The sequence below is a fragment of the Bombina bombina genome, chromosome 10, assembly GCF_027579735.1.
Source record: "Bombina bombina isolate aBomBom1 chromosome 10, aBomBom1.pri, whole genome shotgun sequence".
NCBI classification, from domain to species: domain Eukaryota; kingdom Metazoa; phylum Chordata; class Amphibia; order Anura; family Bombinatoridae; genus Bombina; species Bombina bombina.
The window spans coordinates 147,497,267-147,522,222 of NC_069508.1; the positions used below are offsets into that span (position 1 = coordinate 147,497,267).

The window sequence follows — 24,956 nt, forward strand, 5'->3', positions numbered from 1 at the left end:
CTAATGGGGTAACCATCTGCCGTCATATTATGCTCTCTATATAGTAGAGGAGCACGAGCACACAATCACAACAACTACATACACAGACACAGTCTGCACAGCCAGCACTAGCAGCTCAGCTCTGCGACCACACTTGCAGTTCTGATTGGGTGTACATATCACGTGCGCATACTCTTCCGCCAATCGTTATCCAGCGCACCTCTAGCGACTTTTTCAAACATCCTTGCGGCCGTTGGAATGCAGTGAGTGTATAGAGTTTAGTTGCTTATTGGTAATGAGGGGTTAAAGGGCCGCAGGCGGCTCGGATTGTTCAAGTCTCGGTCCTTAATACCGTGCACGTGATGGAGGGTCGCATTGTCACTCCCGGGCCGTACAGGGCCACCAAATTGGTGAGTTTCTTCGAATTTCATAGAAGTTGGAACGAAAGTATAATATTGTCATTTGATTCACTCGCTATAAGGGAAGCGACTAGACAATAAAATATGGCATGGGAGAAAGGTGGGCTTTTGTGTGTTAGCTTTAACCTGTTCGCTTCCAGAGAGATAGAACTACATCATTGCATAACAACGATGTATTGTTATCTCTCTGGCAGCCAAGGGGTTAATGATCTTTGAATACATTTTATTAGAACAAAAAGTTTTAATGGGCACATTGTATACAAGCTCATAGTTTTGTATAACAATGTTATTGCTCTCACATGCACTACTATATATATATATATATATATATATATATATATATACTACTATATATATAGTGTGTGAAAATGTTATGACACTGAAATCTAAAGGCAGTGGTTGAATGTTGCTGTCCTTACATAATTATATATAACTCATAAAGTTGTTGCCATGGCAATGTGATTTATTATAAAACCTGAAAATGCTTTTACATGAAAAATATGTATTCATCTCTATTAAAGGGGCGTGCAACCCAATTTTTTTTCTTCTTTTATGATTCAGATAGAGCATGCAATTTCAAATAACTTTTTCCAATGTATTTATATGATCTAAATGGTTTTGAAAAGTATACATAGGTAGGGCTCAGAAGCTGCTGATTGGCGGCTGCACATATTTCTATTGTCGTTGACTTTCAGCTAGCTCCCAGTAGTGGATTACTGCTCCTTCACAAAATGATACCAAGAGAATTAAGAAAAGTAAATTGGAAAGTTATTTAAAATTTTATGATCTGTCTGAATCATGAAAGGAAAAAAATGTGGGTTTCATGTCCGTTTAATGTGACTTGTTGGAAGTTATTTCACACTCTAGACCAGCATTTTACATTACTCTTGAAAATTATATAGTCATCTTAGTTTACGTTTTGGAAAGGGTCAGAACACCATGTTAATGCAAAAATATTTTGCTATCTAAATGCCAAAAAGGGGTTGGCATGCTGTCAAACTGGTGGCTGGCAGCTTCTTGCATATGCCTCGCTCGATTGGCTCAACAGTCATATCCTGTTAGAAGCAGCAATCCATTGTGGTTTCAGAGCAGACTTTTACATATTTTTTTTTGTATGCTAATGAAAAATGTATAATATATTGAACGTCCCTTGACATAAATGCAGTTTATTGTGAGCAAAACGTGTTTGTTTTTGTTTTTTTGTTTTTTTTTTAAACTGCCACTAATATATATATATTTATTATTATTATTATTATTGTTGTTATTATTTTTTAATGAATGAAGCCAGCAGGGCTCCATAATTAAGGAATTGCACTCTCACCAGAACGGTTTAAAGTGATTGTAAAGTCGGCCTCTTGTCTAAACACCTGTGTAACATTTGTCAAGAAGAAAACTTGAGTTTCATTCATCAAATTTTAATTTTTTTTATTCGTAACCTTATTTTTCGGTATTTTATCCTAGTTTTCGCTAAAATCATCCTCCTCCCGGCATTCGCGCTCCGTTCCTCTATTTTTTGATCAACGTCTTGATAGCCAATAACGGCTCTAACCACAGGGGGACCCACCCCCTTACCATGACGTAATACGTCATCATTGCGCATGCATTCGGTTGCGGTGTAGAGCTAATGTATTGTAAGCTCGTGCACATTTCGCACATGCGCTATATATCTAAACACGGCGTCGCAATAGAATGTTATACGGAGTCCTGTCATTTCCTCTGTATTGTGCCGCTTGGATTAGTGGATCTGAAAGGGCTCCGTATATCGGTACATTGTGTTATTTTGCTTAAAGTAAATGAGATTGCAGTTTAACAAATTAATTTACACTCGATATTATATTCTTTAGAGATTGCGGGATTAAAAGTTATACTTTTAATAGATCCTGTCCTTCACCACTCGCAACGATAGTTTTCATTGAATAGAGTTAGACTCATTCAATGAATACTATGTTGTTAAAAAGCGGAAACAGGAGTAACGCATGCGCAATTGAAAAACTACACGGGAGCGCGCAGTGCCGAATTAGCAAACAGTGAGTGGGAGGAGCGTGTAAGTGAATGATCGTTATTTGTTATATAAAATAAAAACGAAATAATAAATTTGATTAAAAACGGATTGTGGCGGTATGCTTAATCGGATGATTCGGTACAAAACTATATTATACAAACAGGAAAAATTTACATTCACTTTAAAGGGATACTAAACCCAATTTATTTTTTCTTTCGTGATTCAGATAGAGCATGCAATTTTAAGCAACTTTCTAATCTACTCCTATTATCAAATTTTCTTCGTTCTCTTGCTATCTTTATTTTAAAAGCAGGAATGTAAAACTCAGGAGGCGGCCCATTTTAGCCAATTAGTGCAGTGTCAGCCACAACTCCATGGAGCGTGAGCACAATGTTATCTATATGGCCCACATGAACTAGCAGTCTCCTGTTGTGAAAAGCAAATAAAAAAGGATGTGATAAGAGAAACCTGCAGAGATTTAGAGGGTTGAATGTTCTAAAGTATATTAATATATCAATGTTGGTTGTGCAAAGCCAGGGAATGGGTAGTAAAGGTGTTATCTATCCTTTTTTTAAACAATTATAATTTTGGTGTAGGCTATCCCTTTAAGAGCTAAATATTACTTAGAAATTAGCCCCACATTCAAAGATGCTACAGACCTACTTCTCCAGACATCCTTGTCGAGAGCTGTAAATCAATAAGGGCAGAATAGTAAGCATAGACCTTCTACATAACCTCCACAGCCGTGCCTAGGACAACATAAATTGTGCAGCACAATTTACCCCATGGCTGCTAAAAAGGACTACAGTACGCAGTATGGGAATACACTGCCGTTCTCTCTGGTAGCCAAGGGGTTAAATTGTGCTGCCCATATTATTATTATTACTATTATCAGTTATTTGTAGAGCGCCAACAGATTCTACAGTGCTATAAACATGATAGGCGGAATACAAGGAAACATTTATAGGAATCAGACGGGTAGAGGGCCCTACCAAGAGTCGCACTGTTGTAGTCGGCTCTAAAGAAGGTGATCTACAAACAGCTGGACACTTAGGCTTACATGCTAAGGGGGTTCAGGGGATAGCAATGGAGGAGAGTAAACGTTATAAAGAAAGGTTAGTGTAGGTTGTATGCATCCCTGAACAGGTAAAGTCTTTAGGGAGCGCTTGAAGTTTTCAAAACTAGGGTCTTGTGGGGCAAGGCAGAGAGTTCCACAAGATGGGAGGGGTAATGATGGAGTTATCGACAGTTATAGAGAGATTGTGGGTGGAGATTTTCGAAGAAGTAGAGAAAATAAGGAGCTCAGTTTTGGAGAGATTTAGCTTGAGGTAGTGAGAGGACATCCAGGAAGAGATGTGAGAAAGACAGTTATCTTGTTCTTGGCAACAACAGAAGTGTCAGCCCCCACTGTTAACACTGAGCTTCTCTCTGGAGCTAGTGTTCTGTCGGTTTCTGCAAACCGACGGAATGTAAGACCAGGTGTCTGCGCATGCGCGCAGTTACGTAGTCTCATCTCATTGTTACAAAATCTACAGAGCAACTCCCATTAGATTTTGCAACCGCCAAGTGCACGTGACATTGGTTGCAAAATCCAGAAAACACCCAGCTGTCATCCGATTTTGCGACCAAGGAGGAGTACGCATGTCTGCACCTATATCAGCGCTTCTCATTTAAGGTGAAATACCTAGTAAATTTATTGTAAACTTTACAGTGGGAGTTTAGATATTGTACCAACAAGGTGGTGTTCCTTTAAAGTGATGGTAAACTAAGACCCAGTCAAACATGCGATCGTATAGAAAATAAAAAAATAAAGTGACTTTCATTCAGGAAACTGCCGCAATCTGTCGGTATTTGTAAATATCTAATATTTATATGCTTCATATTCACCATCCTTCCTCCGTCTGTATAACCGCCGCCATTGATATTCTATGTCACGTTTGTTTCAATACCAATAGAAATCCAGGCCAGTCGGCAACACTGAAATAAGCAAACACGCCCTACATTATGTAAATGCATGCTATACTATTTGTATACTATGTATTGCATAAGTAATGACTCTCATGCACAGAGCAAGCAGTGAAGACCAAAATGCCCAAATAATGATTTAGAGAGTGGGTGGTTCCGCTCTCTACGTCCGCAATGGAACAGATCAGGAAGTAATGCCGGGGACGGAGCAAGGAGCGATAACGCTCAGTACGTCGCATCTCTAAATTTATTATCAAACCGTTGAGATTTAGGTTGTACAGACTGGAGGAATTTAGGAATGCATGAAATTTACCATCACTTTAACTGAAATGTATACAGCATCCCCCTATCACACACTCTTTTCACTGCACAGCCTACAGCTGGAATACTTTATGTATGCAGCCTTTCTTTCGCAATAGCACATCTGGGAAGAGATCATATACTATACTGCTTTAACTTTTCTGGGGGTCCTTTCGTTGCAGCTGTTTCTAGTTATTAATAATAATTTAATAAATATAAAATCGGATGATTTCATTTGAATCCATGATGTTCTATAATGTCAGGTCTTGCACTTAAATATAAATTTGCACTATGCTTTTAAGCAAGTTAGTGGCTACAGATCTTCAAGACCCTTTAAAACAAGCAGATAAGCTGATTATACAAAGATAATATAAAAAAAAAAAAAGTGCTGTATTATACCTGTGTTTGTAAAACCTATCAGAAGCGCTGATATAGGCGCACACGTGCACACTCCTCCTCAGTCACAAAATCTGATGACAGTTTTGTGTCGGATTTTGCAGTCAGTGACCTATGTCGCATGTGCAATTCGCGGTTGCAAAATCCGTTGGGAGCTGTTCTGTTGGATTTTGCAACCAATGGAATGTGATAACGTAACTGCGCAGATCGTTTGGTTGCGCACCAGTGTGTTGTCGGATTCTACGACCCGTCTGCATGTGCGACCTTACAATCTGAACATGCGCGCAAGTTACGTCATCGCATTCCATCAGTTGCAAAATCCTACAGAACAGCTCCCATCTGATTTTGCAACCGCAAACTACGCAGTCTCTTGTGAAAAGCTAATATAAAAGCATGTGATAAGAGGCTGACTGTAGTAGCTTAAAACAGACATAAATTTAGAGGTTTAAATGTTATAAAATCTTATAATGTTGGTTGTGCAAAGCTGGGTAATGGGTAGAAAAGCCGTTGTCTATCTCTCTTTTTTTTTTTTTTTTTTTTTTTTTAAAACAATGACAATTTTGGTGTAGTCTGTAATTTTAAACTTTAGGGCGGCAGAAATAGGATGAGGTTTTAATATTCAAATTATATAGATTGGTCAAATTTCCTATCACTTTAAAGATAGGAAAATGTCAGTTATTTTTTTTATTTTTTTCCTTGTCTACTGTAACGTCTTACTTCTGGACTAGTGGAGATTTCAAGATACTATTATTATACTTTATTTCTAAAGTGCCAACATATTCCGCAGCTCTGTCCATGGGTACAATTGATATAAGTAAAACAATGATAAAAAAACTTGTAAAAGGCAAGACAAAATTTGAGAAACAAATACATGAGGAATTCCCTATTCCCGTGGAAATATATATAATTTCCATGGGAATAGGGAATTCCTCATGTATTTGTTTCTCAAATTTTTATATATATATATATATATATATATATATATATATATATATATATATATATATATATATATATATATTCTAACAATCAAGTGCTAAGAAAGCACTCTTGGGATTCAACAACCGTGAATCAAAATTGTGTGTCCTCCGCAGAAAATCTTTGCCAGCTGGGTCGGGTTTCTTAAATACAATGCACAAATTCATTGCATAAATTGATTAGATGATAATTTGAGCAATAAACATTGAGAACCATTAATAACTAATGTTAGCATAATATCGGCATAAATTGCAGCTGGATATAATATCTCATAGGGATGGCCGAAAGTTTCTGGCTCCTAGATTTTTGAACAAATTTGTCTAACCCTTTTCTAACGAATTAGAGTATCTAAATCTTTTCTTCTAAGTTGCCGCATTTTGTTGCAAAAAATAGTGTTCTAATTCCAAAAAGTCTCTAGATACTCGGTGAATGAACATTTAATTCATAAATAGCATTCTGTAATTAATCAGTGCTTTATTTTTGCTTTAGGGTGTACCTCTTTAGATTTGTGTAGCAGAAAGGAGAATGTGAGTGACCTGAGGCAGTTGTCTTTACTAGTCTTACATGATACTGGATTTCCCTGATAACTACCCATTCTCCTACTGTGCTAGCGCTATATAGAAAAAATAAAGGGCTTTATTATCAGCACTTACTGCTGTAAATCCCTATGGCAACAGTTAATTGATTCAGCTGTTAACATTGGGTGTGTCATAGGTTACTTTGAGGTTTGCCTTGTGATTCAAAGGTTTTGAACCTCTGACCAGGGTGGGAATGTTTTTATTGCTTTAGCTACTTGTTTGAATGTTCAGTTAAATAGTTTACCTAAAGTGAAACGATGGAAGTTAAAAAATGAATGAGAGACTTTCATTCATAAATACTTTAGGTTATACTTACCTTCAGAGCTATTTCACTATAAAAGCTACACGGATATGAGCTGAAGCTCCGGTCGCCATTTTCATCAATTGATTGACCGATAACTCGCCTGCAATCAACTAATTGTTTTTCCCTCCCGGGCGTTCAGCCCCACAAATGTCACTGCCCGGGGGGGAAACAATAATTAGTTGATTGCAGGTGAGTCATCTGTTCATCAATTGATGAACATGGCGACCGGAGCTTCAGCTCAAATCCGTGTAGCGTTTATAGTGAAATAGCTCTGAAGATAAGTATATCCTAAAGATTTCATGAATGAAAGTCTCTCATTCATTTTTTTTAACTTCCATTGTTTAACTTTAGGTAAACGATTTAATGTGAAAGTCAATGCTAGGATTGACTATTGAAACAAATAAAGAGGACTTTCATTCATGAAGTATAAGATACTTAATGTAGAAAGCTCCTTTGTTTCAACCGATCGCCGTTCTCAGCTCCTACAGCAACTCACGGCTAAAAAAATTCTTTAAGAGTTGACGTTTTCACCTCTTAGCCAATAGCCATGCGGTAAATCCGGCTTGGCACCCATGGGAGACGGATTTACCGTGCGGCTATTGGCTAAGGTAAGTATAACCTATATAAAAGTATAATAAGTATATAAGTATAACGCCATAACGGCCTTAAAAGGTTAAAGGACCTTGTAATTGCTAGACATTTCTGTTGTGTTGCTATGGAATAACATATCAGCCAAGTCAACATTTTGAAAACATATAATATCCTTTTTACTGCATTTATTTTTCAGTATTTAAACTCCACCCACAATTTGCCTTTAAAGAGCCAATCAGGGCTTTAGTCTACAGACGACAAGCCTAGCAATTGTCATAAAGTTAGTATAAAGTAAATTGTTTTGCAGTTGTTATGTGACCGATGTTATGGACAGATATGTAGCAGGGTTAGACTATATGAAAGTGGTGGCCCTTTCCTCTCCTAACTGCAGGAAAAAGTCTTGCTTTTTTTTTTTTTTTTTTTTTACAAGTTCTAAGAAAAGAGACTATCACCAATTCTTTAAGAGTTGACGTTTTCACCTCTTAGCCAATAGCCGCACGGTAAATCCGTCTCCCATGGGTGCCAAGACGGATTTACCGTGCGGCTATTGGCTAAGAGGTGAAAACGTCAACTCTTAAAGAATTTTTTTAGCCGTGAGTTGCTGTAGGAGCTGAGAACGGCGATCGATTGATACTTCACGTAGAAAGCTCCTTTATTTGTATCTTATACTTCATGTATGAAAGTGCCCTTTATTTGTTTCATTAGTAAATCCTAGTGTTTGTACAACGCTAGGATTGACTTTCACTTTACATTCAGTTTAAAGGCACAGTAAAACCTTTAGGTTTTTATATAAGATGCTCAGTTGTGTAGTAAGACTAATTTACAATATACTTTCAATATATTTAATATGTTTTAGCTCTAGAATCTTTGGCTTGTCTAATTCTCAAACCTAGGAAAGCACACTGCAGATTTATCAAGGCCAACCCTGCTACATATTTCCCCCTAATTGGCTTTAAAAAAATGCCAAACAATTCACTTTATACTAACAATATGACTGTGGGCTAGCCTGCTATTCTGCATACTCAAGCCTGGATTGGCTCTTAAAAAAAATAAATATGCTAGTAGAGTTTGGCTATTGCAGCTGTTTGTTCATTCTAAAAATGTTGTGAGAGTACATCACGCCAAAATAATAATCATATACACAGATCTATTAATGGTCAAGTATAGAGGCAAATACAAGTGAAATACCGACGCCCCTTAGTAAAAGTCACACATTTTTTGACAGAAATAGCACACATTTTGTCACATAACGTACACAATACAGGGTTGCAATTTTTACACCTAAAAGCCCTGTGGTCTGGAATTCCTGTTAAAAACCACATGGAATTCTTAGCCACACAAATCGGCACACACAGAACAAATATCTACATTTATTTATGTCACAGATTCTTCATCTGAGCACTCTGCAATAAAAATTGCATGCAGTTAAGCCTTTAATGACCCAATTACTTTGTCTACATCTGCACAAAGTTCTGATGTAAACAAATTTGAAGGCAGCCAAAACGGCTAGGACGTTCTATTCCGTCTTAACTGCGCTAAAGCCTGGCACGGTTAGGACGGAATAGAACGCCATAACGGCCTTAAAAGGTTAAAGGACCTTGTAATTGCTAGACATTTCTGTTGTGTTGCTATGGAATAACATATCAGCCAAGTCAACATTTTGAAAACATATAATATCCTTTTTACTGCATTTATTTTTCAGTATTTAAACTCCACCCACAATTTGCCTTTAAAGAGCCAATCAGGGCTTTAGTCTACAGACGACAAGCCTAGCAATTGTCATAAAGTTAGTATAAAGTAAATTGTTTTGCAGTTGTTATGTGACCGATGTTATGGACAGATATGTAGCAGGGTTAGACTATATGAAAGTGGTGGCCCTTTCCTCTCCTAACTGCAGGAAAAAGTCTTGCTTTTTTTTTTTTTTTTTTTACAAGTTCTAAGAAAAGAGACTATCACCATTGTGAGTTTTCCAACAACAAGGATATCATAAGGAAGATACTCACAAGAGGTCCTGATATTTATTGACTCACAAAGGATTCAGGAAGAACTTCCAATGAAAATATGTTCAGTTAAAGGAACACTCAATCAAAAATAAACTTTCATTATTCAGATAGAGCATGCCATTTTAAACAACTTTCCAATTCACTTCTATTAACAAAATTTGCAGTCTTTTTATATTTAAACTTTTTGAGTCACCAGCTCCTACTGAGCATGTGCAAGAATAAGTGTGTATGCATTTGTGAATGGCTGATGGCTGTCACATGGTACGTGTATGCATTTGTGATTGGCTAATGGCTGTCACATGGTACAGGGGGAGTGGAAAAATACATAACTTTTAAAATTGTCTGAAAAAAAATCTACTACTCATTTGAAGTTCAGACTAAGTGCTATTGCAATGTCTTGTTATCTTGCACTTGTTGATTATGCAAATCTACTGAGGTGACTGGTCCTTTAAAAGGATACAATATTTTAGCTGAAAATTTAGTGTACAGTGTCCCTTTAAAGAGACAGTAAACACTCTGAGATTTGTTTATAAAAAGTTAGTTATGCATAAAGAAGCAACTTTTGCACTACACTGTCATTTATTTATTTTGCTCCCTTTTCATGTTTAGCTCTGTGCAATTTCTAATTCCCAAAACATAAAGGGGCATGAAACCCAATTCTAATTATTAATAGAATGGATGAAGAAATTTGTATTTTTTTTCTATGCATACATGTTTTGTGGATAATCCATTTATATAGCCCATCTGGGTGTGTTTTGTAACAACGTATAGTTTTGATTATTTTCTCTTGTTAAGTGTATACAGTACACGGATCATCCATTACTTATGGGATATTCTCCTTCCCAACAGGAAGTTGCAAGAGGATCACCCACAGCAGAGCTGCTATATAGCTCTTCCCCTCACTGCCATACCCAGTCATTCTCTTGCAACTCTCAACTAAGATGGAGGTCGTAAGAGGACTCTGGTGTTTTATACTTAGTTTATTTCTTCAATCAAAAGTTTGTTATTTTTAAATGGTACCGGAGTGCACTGTTTATCTCAGGCAGTATTTGGAAGAAGAATCTGCCTGCGTTTTCTGTGATCTTAGCAGAAGTAATTAAGATCCTTTGCTGTTCTTACATTTTCTGAGGAGTGAGGTAACTTCAGAGGGGGAATAGCGTGCAGGTTTTCCTGTAATAAGGTATGTGCAGTTAAAATATTTTTCTAGGGATGGAATTTGCTAGAAAATGCTGCTGATACCGAAGTAATGTAAGTAAAGCCTTTAATGCAGTGATAGCGACTGGTATCAGGCTTATTAATAGAGATACATACTCTTATAAAAGTGTATTTTAAAACGTTTGCTGGCATGTTTAATCGTTTTTTATATATGTTTGGTGATAAAACTTATTGGGGCCTAGTTTTTTCCACATGGCTGGCTTGAATTTTGCCTAGAAACAGTTCCTGGAGGCTTTTTACTGTTGTAATATGAGTGGGAGGGGCCTATTTTAGCGCTTTTTTTGCGCAGCAAAAATTACAGACATGCAGCTTCTTCCTGCATGTTCCAGGACTTCTCTGAAGGGCTCAAAAGGCTTCAAAAGTCGTATTGAGGGAGGTAACAAGCCACAGTAGACCTGTGGCAGTTGTTGTGACTGTTTAAAAAACGTTTTTGTCATTTGTTATTCCGTTTTTGGTATTAAGGGGTTAATCATCCATTTGCAAGTGGGTGCAATGCTCTGCTAACTTGTTACATACACTGTAAAAATTTCGTTAGTGTAACTGCCTTTTTTCACTGTTATTTCAAATTTGGACAAAATTTGTGTTTCTTAAAGGCGCAGTAACGTTTGTTATATTGCTTGTAAACTTGTTTTAAGTGTTTTCCAAGCTTGCTAGTCTCATTGCTTGTCTGTTTAAACATGTCTGATACAGAGGAACCTACTTGTTCATTATGTTTGAAAGCCATGGTGGAGCCCCATAGGAGAATGTGTACTAAATGTATTGATTTCACCTTAAACAGTAAAGATCAGTCTTTATCTATAAAAGAATTATCAACAGAGGGTTCTGTCGAGGGGGAAGTTATGCCGACTAACTCTCCCCACGTGTCAGACCCTTTGCCTCCCGCTCAGGGGACGCACGCTAATATGGCGCCAATTACATCAGGGACGCCCATAGCGATTACCTTGCAGGACATGGCTGCAATCATGAATAATACCCTGTCAGAGGTATTATCTAGATTGCCTGAATTAAGAGGCAAGCGCGATAGCTCTGTGGTTAGGAGAGATACAGAGTGCGCAAATGCTGTTAGAGCCATGTCTGATACTGCGTCACAGTATGCAGAACATGAGGACGGGGAGCTTCAGTCTGTGGGTGACATCTCTGACTCGGGGAAACCTGATTCAGAGATTTCTAATTTTAAATTTAAGCTTGAGAACCTCCGTGTATTGCTTGGGGAGGTATTAGCTGCTCTGAATGACTGTAACACAGTTGCAATTCCAGAGAAATTGTGTAGGCTGGATAGATACTATGCGGTGCCGGTGTGTACTGACGTTTTTCCTATACCTAAAAGGCTTACAGAAATTATTAGCAAGGAGCGGGATAGACCCGGTGTGTCCTTTTCCCCACCTCCTATATTTAGAAAAATGTTTCCAATAGACGCCACTACACGGGAATTATGGCAGACGGTTCCTAAGGTGGAGGGAGCAGTTTCTACTTTAGCAAAGCGTACCACTATCCCGGTTGAGGACAGTTGTGCTTTTTCAGATCCAATGGATAAAAAATTGGAGGGTTACCTTAAAGGGACAGTATACTGTAAAATAGTTTTTCCCTTAATGTGTTTACAATTGCTCTTTTTACCAACTGCAGAGTAAAAAATGTATGAAAATTAGCTTTTTAAGGCTTATTTGTGTATATTAGAGCTCTGATTTTGTGTTTTGAAGCCACAACCTAATAAAATGGGTTGAGCTTGTAGGTATAATCCGATCTCATTACTGTTTCACATTGTGCAAATATACCTGCTTCTTTATCTTATATCTATCCTTAAAACAATCACCAGTACTTTGAGAGAACAATGGAAAAATCAACATTTTATTACCTTATCTCTGCTATATCGCACTGGGAGTATAATTTCTTCTGCTGGCTGTGTTTACAAAGCTTATCTATAGCTGGTACGCGCGGCCACAAACTTTCAGAATAGGTGGGGATACCACATGCTAAATCAACAATTTCAAATGCCAATATAAGGGTAAAGGAGCTACTTGTAAACAATTTAATACACTCCAGCAGGTAAAGTGGATCATTGGGAACAAATTAAAGGGGAGAAAGTTTTTGAGTAAACTGTCCCTTTAAGAAAATGTTTATTCAACAAGGTTTTATTTTGCAGCCCCTTGCATGCATTGCGCCTGTCACTGCTGCGGCGGCATTCTGGTTTGAGGCCCTGGAAGAGGCCATCCATACAGCTCCATTGGAGGAAATTATTGACAAGCTTAGAACACTTAAGCTAGCTAACTCATTTGTTTCTGATGCCATTGTTCATTTGACTAAACTAACGGCTAAGAATTCCGGATTCGCCATCCAGGCGCGTAGGGCGCTATGGCTTAAATCCTGGTCAGCTGACGTGACTTCAAAGTCTAAATTACTCAACATTCCTTTCAAGGGACAGACCTTATTCGGGCCTGGCTTGAAGGAAATTATTGCTGATATTACTGGAGGCAAGGGTCATACCCTTCCTCAGGACAGGGCCAAATCAAAGGCCAAACAGTCTAATTTTCGTGCCTTTCGAAATTTCAAGGCAGGAGAAGCATCAACTTCCTCCGCTTATAACAAGAGGGAACTGTTGCTCATTCCAGACAGGTCTGGAAACCTAACCAGGCCTGGAACAAGGGCAATCAGGCCAGAAAACCTGCTGCTGCCCCCAAGACAGCATGAAGGAACGGCCCCCTATCCGGAAACGGATCTACTGGGGGGCACATTTTCTCTCTTCGCCCAGGTGTGGGCAAGAGATGTTCAGGATCCCTGGGCGTTGGAGATCATATCTCAGGGATATCTTCTGGACTTCAAAGCTTCTCCTCCACAAGGGAGATTTCATCTTTCAAGGTTATCAGCAAACCAGATAAAGAAAGAGGCATTCCTAAGCTGTGTGCAAGACCTCCTAGCAATGGGAGTGATCCATCCAGTTCCGCGGACGGGACAGAGGTTTTATTCAAATCTGTTTGTGGTTCCCAAGAAAGAGGGAACCTTCAGACCAATCTTGGATCTAAAGATCTTAAACAAATTCCTCAGAGTTCCATCGTTCAAAATGGAAACTATTCGGACCATCCTACCCATGATCCAAGAAGGTCAGTACATGATTACAGTGGACTTAAAGGATGCCTACCTTCACATACCGATTTACAAAGATCATCGGTTCCTAAGGTTTGCCTTTCTAGACAGGCATTACCAATTTGTAGCTCTTCCCTTCGGGTTGGCCACAGCCCCGAGAATTTTTACAAAGGTTCTGGGCTCACTTCTGGCGGTTCTAAGACCGCGAGGCATAGCGGTGGCTCCGTGTCTAGACGACATCCTGATACAGGCGTAAAGCTTTCAAATTGCTAAGTCTCATACAGAGATAGTTCTGGCATTTCTGAGGTCGCATGGGTCCTTTCAATCATCCAAATCTAATTTCTCTGAGACTGACTGCATGGAGATTGAACGCTTGATTCTATCAAAGCGTGGCTTCTCCGAGTCAGTCATTGATACTTTAATGCAGGCACGAAAGCCTGTTACCAGGAAAATCTACCACAAGATATGGAGTAAATATCTTTATTGGTGTGAATCCAAGAATTACTCATGGAGTAAGGTTAGGATTCCTAGGATATTGTCCTTTCTCCAAGAGGGTTTGGACAAAGGATTATCAGCTAGTTCTTTAAAAGGACAGATTTCTGCTCTGTCTATTCTTTTGCACAAGCGTCTGGCAGAGGTTCCAGACGTCCAGGCATTTTGTCAGGCTTTGGTTAGAATTAAGCCTGTGTTTAAAACTGTTGCTCCCCCGTGGAGCTTAAACTTGGTTCTTAAAGTTCTTCAAGGAGTTCCGTTTGAACCCCTTCATTCCATTGATATTAAACTTTTATCTTGGAAAGTTCTGTTTTTGATGGCTATTTCATCGGCTCGAAGAGTCTTGTGAGCTATCTGCCTTACAATGTGATTCTCCTTATCTGATTTTTCATGCAGATAAGGTAGTTCTGCGTACCAAACCTGGGTTTTTACCTAAGGTGGTTTCTAACAAGAATATCAATCAAGAGATTGTTGTTACATCATTGTGTCCTAATCCTTCTTCAAAGAAGGAACGTCTTTTACATAATCTGGACGTAGTCCGTGCCTTGAAGTTTTACTTACAAGCTACTAAAGATTTTCGCCAAACATCTTCCCTGTTTGTCGTTTACTCTGGACAGAGGAGAGGTCAAAAAGCTTCGGCAACCTCTCTTTCATTTTGGCTTCGGAGCATAATTTGCTTAGCCTATGAGACTGCTGGACAGCAGCCCCCTGAAAGGATTACAGCTCATTCTACTAGAGCTGTGGCTTCCACCTGGGCCTTTAAAAATGAGGCCTCTGTTGAACAGATTTGCAAGGCTGCGACTTGGTCTTCGCTTCACACCTTTTCAAAATTTTACAAATTTGACACACTTGCTTCTTCGGAGGCTGTTTTTGGGAGACAGGTTCTACAGGCAGTGGTTCCTTCCGTTTAAGTTCCTGTCTTGTCCCTCCCTTCATCCGTGTACTTTAGCTTTGGTATTGGTATCCCATAAGTAATGGATGATCCGTGGACTGGATACACTTAACAAGAGAAAACATAATTACTCTTGTTAAGTGTATCCAGTCCACGGATCAAACATTACTTGTGGGATATTCTCCTTCCCAACAGTAAGTTGCAAGAGGATCACCCACAGCAGAGCTGCTATATAGCTCTTCCCCTCACTGCCATACCCAGTCATTCTCTTGCAACTCTCAACTAAGATGGAGGTCGTAAGAGGACTGTGGTGTTTTATACTTAGTTTATTTCTTCATTCAAAAGTTTGTTATTTTTAAATGGTACCGGAGTGCACTGTTTATCTCAGGCAGTATTTAGAAGAAGAATCTGCCTGCGTTTTCTATGATCTTAGCAGAAGTAACTAAGATCCTTTGCTGTTCTCACATATTCTGAGGAGTGAGGTAACTTCAGAGGGGGAATAGCGTGCAGGTTTTCCTGTAATAAGGTATGTGCAGTTAAAATATTTTTCTAGGGATGGAATTTGCTAGAAAATGCTGCTGATACCGAAGTAATGTAAGTAAAGCCTTAAATGCAGTGATAGCGACTGGTATCAGGCTTATTAATAGAGATACATACTCTTATAAAAGTGTATTTTAAAACGTTTGCTGGCATGTTTAATCGTTTTTTACATATGTTTGGTGATAAAACTTATTGGGGCCTAGTTTTTTTCCACATGGCTGGCTTGAATTTTGCCTAGAAACAGTTCCCTGAGGCTTCCCACTGTTGTAATATGAGTGGGAGGGGCCTATTTTGGTGTTTTTTTTGCACAGCAAAAATTACAGACACAGACATCTAGCTTCTTCCTGCATGATCCAGGACTTCTCTGAAGGGCTCAAAAGGCTTCAAAAGTCGTATTGAGGGAGGTAAAAAACCACAGTAGAGCTGGGGCAGTTGTGACTGTTTAAAAAACGTTTTTGTCATTTGTTATTCCGTTTTTGGTATTAAGGGGTTAATCATCCATTTGCAAGTGGGTGCAATGCTCTGCTAACTTATTACATACACTGTAAAAAATTTGTTAGTGTAACTGCATTTTTTCAAGGGGGAACCAGGAGTTCCCTAGCGATGTTAGAAGTCTCAAAGATAATTCGCTGGGCAGAGTCTCACACTTGCCACCTGTCAGCGATCCACATCCCAGGCGTAGAGAACTGGGAGGCGGATTTTCTAAGTCGTCAGACTTTTCATCCGGGGGAGTGGGAACTCCATCCGGAGGTGTTTGCTCAACTGGTCCATCGTTGGGGCAAACCAGAACTGGATCTCATGGCGTCTCGCCAGAACGCCAAGCTTCCTTGTTACGGATCCAGGTCCAGGGACCCGGGAGCAACGCTGAAAGATGCTCTAGCAGCTCCTTGGTTCTTCAACCTGGCCTATGTGTTTCCACTGTTTCCTCTGCTCCCTCGACTGATTGCCAAAATCAAACAGGAGAGAGCATCAGTGATTCTGATAGCGCCTGCGTGGCCACGCAGGACCTGGTATGTAGACCTAGTGGACATGTCATCTCTTCCGCCATGGACTCTGCCTCTGAGGCAGGACCTTCTAATACAAGGTCCTTTCAATCATCCAAATCTAATTTCTCTGAGACTGACTGCATGGAGATTGAACGCTTGATTCTATCAAGGGGTGGCTTCTCCGAGTCAGTCATTGATACCTTAATACAGGCTCGGAAGCCTGTCACCTGGAAAATCTACCACAAGATATGGAGTAAATATCTTTATTGGTGTGAATCCAAGAGTTACTCTTGGAGTAAGGTTAGGATTCCTAGGATATTGTCCTTTCTCCAAGAGGGTTTGGACAAAGGCATATCAGCTAGTTCTTTAAAAGGACAGATCTCTGCTCTGTCTTCTTTTGCACAAGCGTCTGGCAGAAGTTCCAGACCTCCAGGCATTTTGTCAGGCTTTGGTTAGGATTAAGCCTGTGTTTAAAACTGTTGCTCCCCCGTGGAGCTTAAACTTGGTTCTTAAAGTTCTTCAGGGAGTTCCGTTTGAACCCCTTCATTCCATTGATATTAAACTTTTATCTTGGAAAGTTCTGTTTTTGATGGCTATTTCCTCGGCTCGAAGAGTCTCTCTGAGTTATCTGCCTTACATTGTGATTCTCCTTATCTGATTTTTTTCATTCAGACAAGGTAGTTCTGCGTACCAAACCTGGGTTTTTACCTAAGGTGGTTTCTAACAGGAATATCAATCAAGAGATTGTTGTTCCATCATTGTGTCCTAATCCTTCAAAGAAGGAACGTCTTTTGCATAATCTGAACGTAGTCCTTGCCTTGAAGTTTTACTTACAGGCTACTAAAGATTTTCGTCAAACATCTGCCCTGTTTGTCGTTTACTCTTGACAGAGGAGAGGCCAAAAAGCTTTTGCAACCTCTCTCTCTCTCCTTTTGGCTTCGGAGCATAATACGCTTAGCCTATGAGACTGCTGGACAGCAGCCCCCTGAAAGGATTACAGCTCATTCTACTAGAGCTGTGGCTTCCACCTGGGCCTTTAAAAATGAGGCCTCTGTTGAACAGATTTGCAAGGCGGCGCCTTGGTCTTCGCTTCACACCTTTTACAAATTTGACACTTTTGCTTCTTCGGAGGCTGTTTTTGGGAGAAAGGTTCTACAGGCAGTGGTTCCTGCCTTGTCCCTCCCATCATCCGTGTACTTTAGCTTTGGTATTGGTATCCCACAAGTAATGGATGATCCGTGGACTGGATACACTTAACAAGAGAAAACATAATTTATGCTTACCTGATAAATGTATTTCTCTTGTAGTGTATCCAGTCCACGGCCCGCCCTGTCCTTTTAAGGCAGGTCTAAATTTTAATTAAACTGCAGTCACCACTGCACCCTATGGTTTCTCCTTTCTCGTCTTGTTTTGGTCGAATGACTAAATATGGCAGTGAGGGGAGGAGCTATATAGCAGCTCTGCTGTGGGTGATCCTCTTGCAACTTCCTGTTGGGAAGGAGAATATCCCACAAGTAATGGATGATCCGTGGACTGGATACACTACAAGAGAAATAAATTTATCAGGTAAGCATAAATTATGTTTTTCTGAAAAATTTCAGTTAGATCCATCTCCACTCCTCCTGTATCATGTGACAGCCATCACAAATGCATATCCTTGCACATGCTCAGTAGGAGCTGGTGACGACTAAAAAAAAAAAATGTAAATATCAAGACTACACATTTTGTTAATGGAAGTAAATTGGAAAGTTGTTTAACCCCTTAGCACCCGAGGACACAAAAAGTGGTCGTTAAGGACCAAGGACGCTTTCCAGGGTATTGCAGCGATGCCTCAATATTGAGGCATTGTGCAATACCCTTTTTAAGCACACCTCTCTGCAACGGGCAGCGATGGTGCCGATCGTTGGTGGGTGGGAGATATACGAGGAAGGTGGGGGGTGGCCCATCACTGGAGCAGTCCCTGGTCCATCAGTGCGCAGCAGATGTCGGGAGAGCACGAGGGGTGTGTGCGCACGCTAAAGGCAGGAGTGAGGGGGGAATAAATGTTGGGGAAGGAATATGGGAGGTGGTAGGGTATTGACGGGGGGCAGCTAAACTACAGAAAAAGGAAATTTATGCTTACCTGATAAATGTATTTCTTTTACGATATGACGAGTCCACAGATTTCATCCTTACTTATGGGATATCGCCTCCTGGTCAGCAGGAGGAGGCAAAGAGCTCCACAGCAGAGCTGCATAAATAGCTCCTCCCTCCCCCCCAACCCAGTCATTCGACCGAAGTTAGGAAGAGAAAGGAAAAGCCAAGGAGCAGAGGTGACTGAAGTTTAACAAAAAATTAAAACCTGTCTTAGAAAATAACAGGGAGGGCCGTGGACTCGTCATATCGTAAAAGAAATAAATTTATCATGTAAGCATGACTTTCCTTTTCTTTTACAAGATATGACGAGTCCATGAATTTCATCCTTACTTATGGGATACAATACCAAAGCTATAGGACACGGATGAAAGGGAGGGACAAGACAGGAACCTAAACGGAAGGCACCACTGCTTGAAGAACTCTTCTCTCAAAAACAGCCTCAGATGAGGCAAAAGTATCAAATTCATGAAATTTGGAGAAAAAAAGTTGCAGCCTTGCAAGTCTGTTCAACAGAAGCATCATTTTTAAATGCCCCTGAGGAATCCACAGCCCTAGTAGAATGAGTCGTAATTCTTTCAGGAGGCTGCTGTCCAGCAGTCTCATATGCAAAACGGATGATACTCTGCAGCCAAAAGAAAGGGAGGTAGCCGTAGCTTTCTGACCCCCTACGTTTTCCGGAACAAAACAACAAAAAATGAAGAAGATTGACGAAATGCTGTAGTCGCCTACAAGTAAAACTGCAAGGCACAGACCACGTCCAAGTTATGTAACAGACGCTCCTCCTTAGGAGTGGGACACAATGAAGGAACTACAATTTCCTGATTAATATGTTTGTTGGAAACAACCTTAGGAAGAAAACCAGGTTTGATACGTAACACTACCTTATCGGAATGAAAAATAAGGTAAGGAGAATCAAATGGAAGAGCCGAGAACTCAAACTCGGCGATCAGAAGAAATAGCAATTAAAAAGAAAACTTTCCAAGATAACAACTTAATATCTATGGATGCATAGGTCCAAATGGAACCCTCTTAAGAAGTAAATTCAAACTTCAAGGAGGAGCAATAGGACTAAACACAGGCCTGATCCTAGTCAGAGCCTGACAAAAAGATTGAACATCCGGAATATCTGCCAGACGTTTGTGTAACAAAATAGATAAAGCAGAAATCTGTCCCTTTAAGGAACTTGGTGATAACCCCTTCTACAAACCCTCTTGGAAAAAGGACAAAATCCTAGGAATCCTAATCTTACTCCATGAGTAACCCTTGGATTCACACCAATAAAGATAATTATGCCATATCTTATGGAAAATCTATCTAGTAACAGGCTTACGTGCCTGAATCAAGGTATAAATGACCGAATCAGAGAACCCTCGCTTAGATAAAATCAAGCGTTCAATCTCCAAGCAGTCAGCTGTAGAGAAATTTAGATTCGGAGGATGGAAGGGTCCCTGAATGAGAAGGTCCTGCCCCAATGGAAGCTTCCATGGTGGCAGAGATGACGTCCACCAAATCGGCATACCAAGTCCTGCGAGGCCACGCAGGAGCGAGGAGAATCACAGAAGCCCTCTCCTGTTTGTTCCGAGCAATCACCCGGGGAAGGAGAGCAAACGGTGGAAACACAGAAGCTAGGTTGAACGACCAAGGTACTGTCAAGGCATCTATCAGTGCGGCCTGAGGATCCCTGGACCTTGATCCGTATCTCGGGAGCTTGGCATTCTGACGAGATGCCATAAGATCCAGCTCCGGCCTGCCCCATCGGAGAAGCAGGGTCCATGGAAAAGTCTTCTCCCTCCTATGGGCCTGGAAATAAACGAAAGTCCTGAGTTAGAATGTCTCAGACTTTCAATGCAAGGGCAGCATCAGTATATGGGAGGCACAGTGAGAATTATATCCCACCAGTTCCCATTGCTTTGAAGCCATAAGATGCTTCCTTTTTTTTTTTTTTTTTTTTTTTTTTTTCTGAAGAGACTTGATCTGGTCTAGGCTACACCCTAGAACAAAGTAGCACACATAGGTACTACAAAAAAATAATAAACTCTTGATTGAAGAATCTAAACTAACACCTCACTTTACCTCTTCCTATCACTAACACAGGCAAAGAGAATGACTGGGTTGGGGGGGAAGGGAGGAGCTATTTATGCAACTCTGCTGTTGTGACCAGGAGGCAATATCCCATATGTAAGGATGAAATCCGTGGACTCGTCATATCTTGTAAAAGAAAATTGGGTTTAAATTTTTTATGGCAAAAAAAGCAGAACATTTAGCAAATTGGGTACTGGCAGACGGCTGCCAGTACCCAAGATGGCGGCAAATAGAGGGGGGAGGGTTAAAAGAGCTGTTGGGGTTATAAGGGGGGATCTAACACTGCAGCATAAAATATAACATAATTAATTTTATTTTTTAAAAAAAGCCTTTTATTTACTACTTAAAGTGACACTGAACCCAATTTTTTTTTTCTATCATGATTCAGATAGAGCATGCAATTTTAATCAACTTTCTAATTTACTCCTATTATCAAATTCTTTTCATTCTCATGGTATCTTTATTTGAAATGCAAGAATGTAAGTTTAGTTGCCGGCCCATTTTTGGTGAACCCACTGTGTTGTTCTTGCTAATTGGTGGGTAAATTCGCCTACCAATAAACAAGTGCTTTCCATGGTCTGAACCAAAAAAATAGCTTAGATGCCTTCTTTTTCAAATAAAGAAAGCAAGAGAACGAAGAAAAATTGATAAAAGGAGTAAATTAGAAAGTTGTTTAAAATTGCATGCTCTATCTGAATCACGAAAGAAAAAAAATTGGGTTCGGTGTCCCTTTAAGATGGCGGGGATAATTGTGAGGTGGGAAGAGAGCTGTTTGAGGGGGGGTCAGCGAGGGATCGGGGGGTGGGATATGTTAGGTGGGAGGCTGATCTCTACACTAAAGCTAAAATTAACCCTACAAGCTACCTAATTAACCCCTTCACTGCTGGGCATAATACAAGTGTGGTGTGCAGCGGCATTTAGCGGCCTTTTAATTACTGAAAAGTAATGCCAATGCCATAAATGTCTCTTTCTGAGCAAAGGGGATCCCAGAGAAGCATTTACAATCATTTGTGCCATAATTGCACAAGTTGTTTGTAAATAATTTCAATGAGAAACCAAAAATTTGTGAAAAAGTTAACAATTTTTTCTTTTTTTGATTGCATTTGGCGGTGAAATGGTGGCATGAAATATACCAAAATGGGCCTAGATCAATACTTTGGGTTGTCTACAAAAAAAATTATATATACATGTCAAGGGACAGATATCGGTGTTACAATGTAACTATCGCTAATTTTGAAAAGAAAGGTTTGGAAATAGCAAAGTGCTACTTGTACTTATTGCTCCCTATAACTTGCAAAGAACATGTAAACATTGGGTATTTCTAAACTCAGGACAAAATTTAGAAACTATTTAGCATTGGTGCTTGTAGATATGGAACAGATTTTGGGGGTCAAAGTTAAAAAGAAAAAGTGTGTTTTTCCATTTTTTTTCCCTCATATTTTATATTTGTTTTATAAGTGCATTTAATGGTGAGAAAAACAGTATATAATATGTGTGGGTACAGTAAATGAGTAAGAGGAAAATTTACAGCTAAACACAGCAGAAATGTAAAAATAGCCTTGGTCCCAACCGGACAGAATATGGAAAAGTGGTCCTTAAGGGGTTAAAGAGATACTAAACCAACATTTTTTTTTTCTTTCATGATTCAGATAGAGCATGCAATTTTAAGCAACTTTCTAGTTTACTCCTATTATGAATTTTTCTTCGTTCTCATGCTATCTTTATTTGAAAAAGAAGGCATCTAAGCTAAGGAGCCAGCAAATTTCGGGTTTAGGACACTGGACAGCACTTGTTTATTGGTGATATCCAATCAGCAAGGACAACCCAGGATGTGAACCAAAAATTGGCCGGCTTCTAAACTTGCATTCTTGCTTTTTAAATAAAGATAGCAAGAGATTGAAGAAAAATTGATAATAGGAGTAAATTAGAAAGTTGCTTTAATTTGCATGCCCTATGTGAATCATGAAAGAAGAAAAATTGGGTTCAGTGTCCCTTTAACGGTAATAAAATTGAAAAATGGTCTGGTCACTAAGGGGTTAAAATTGTATGCTCCTATCTGAATCATGAAAGTTTAATTTTAACTTGAGTGATCCTTTTTAATATGGTTTTTAATCAATGGAATATGCCCCGCCCCCCAAAAAAACAAAACCCACAGACAGTGGGAAGTTGATATGCATTAGCGCTAACATTTCTACTGTGAATTTAAATTTGCATTTATGCCCATTTTAATATAATGCACCATTTTATATACAGAATTAACATCCTGTTGCAACCTTTAAGAACAATTTTATAAACAGTAGAGTAGCATAATCTACAAATGCTTAATAAAAAACATGCAATAACGCTTTTTTTGTTTTTTCTTCCTTTCTTTAAATTCCATGCTCTATTAAAATAGCGAAAAGTATAATTCTGTGTTTCATGGCGCTTTAAATAATGGATGACCTAATCTTGTAACCTTTCTGTATTCTAGTGGAATGAAGTGACTAAATACTTTCGGGCGGGTATGCCACTAAGAAAACACAGGCAACACTTTCGAACATTTGGAAATTGCTTTACAGCTTCTGAGGCAATAGACTGGCTTCACCAACTTCTGAAAAGCAATAGCAATTTTGGCCCAGAAGTCACAAGGCAGCAGACAATCCAGCTCTTAAGGAAATTCTTAAAAAATCATGTAATTGAAGATCTAAAGGGGAGATGGGGCGCTGAAGACTTAGAAGACAACAATAATCTTTACAGGTATTTACTCTTTTTATTAGATTTAAAGGGCCATAATACCCAAATGTTGAAACACTTGAAAGTGATGCAGTATAGCTGTAAAAAGCTGACTAGAAAATATCACCTGAACATCTCTATGTAAAAAAGAAAGATATTTTACCTCAAAAGTTCCTCAGTAGCCACATCCCATTGTAAAGGATTTCTAAGCAGCATATTAGTATGTCTGTCCTGGGACAGCTGAAAGGATGAGCCTCATGCACTCTCATATTATTTCCATATTCAGATTAGGGAAGTTTACAATGAAATCTCATGAGATTACAGTAAAAGAGTTCATGACCTCAGCACTGCTGATGCTGATTGGCTGCTGTTCATTTCTTCATTTTTTAATTTTTTTTTTACCTTCAGCTGGGAACAGCTGAGTATAACTTTTTACACAGAAATTACTCTGCTGAGCTGAGGAGATTGTGAGGTAAAATATCTTCCTTTTTTACATAGAGATGCTCAGGTGATATTTTCCTGTCAGCTTTTTACAGTTATACTGCATCAGTTTCAAGTGATTTAGCATATGAGTATTATGTCCCTTTAAATGAATATTTAAATGAATTAGGGGATGTAACTTTTGTTTCAGAATGTTGTCTTTACTTTGATTGATTGTACATTTAATTAGTAAATATCTCTATTAGGGGTGCCTAAAATAATCGATTCTGCGATGCATCGCGATGCAGCCTGTTAACGATGCTGCATCGATGCAGTGCAGATCAGAATCGATTCAGGGGTGACATCATCGCGCAACGTCACGTGACCCCGCCTCTCTCACATAGCAGACGAGCCGACAGCATTTGTGTCAGGATTAATCTGGTTACAGCCCCCAGCTACACCACATCAGGACTTGCTGTGCACTCTGCGCAGATATCTGACCCAGAGAGCATTACCAATAGACCTCCTCTCACATGTTCCGGTCAGGAATTTTTATGACACCTATCCTAAAGAGCCGACAGCAGCCTCATGTAAACAGTGAATCTTTTCTTGTATTATAGATTCACTGTTTACTGTTGCGGTCTCTGCTGCATGTTTCCTCTCTGTCAGACCCCTAGCCCAAAGGAGCATTTGAGGGTTGCTATTAGATACAGCAAGTCAAAAGTTTTACAGCAACCCTCAAATGCTCGTTTGGGCTAGGGGTCTGACAGAGAGGAAACATGCAGCAGAGACCGCAACAGTAAACAGTGAATCTATAATACAAGAAAAGATTCACTGTTTACATGAGGCTGCTGTCGGCTCTTTAGGATAGGTGTCATAAAAATTCCT

At 39.4% G+C, this 24,956-nt stretch overlaps 1 protein-coding gene across 2 annotated transcripts in view; it reads left to right on the plus strand.

Moving 5' to 3' along the window:
• The first annotated feature begins 233 nt into the window (after nucleotides 1–233).
• DEPDC1 (DEP domain containing 1) overlaps nucleotides 234–24,956 on the plus strand; it is a 143,356-nt gene continuing 118,633 nt past the window's right edge. For both annotated transcript variants that reach the window (XM_053693368.1, XM_053693369.1), the window contains exons 1-2: nucleotides 234–389; nucleotides 23,407–23,672. In XM_053693368.1, the coding sequence (XP_053549343.1) occupies nucleotides 342–389; nucleotides 23,407–23,672 (314 nt within the window). In that variant the 5' untranslated portion in view covers nucleotides 234–341. The remainder of the gene's footprint in view (nucleotides 390–23,406; nucleotides 23,673–24,956) is intronic.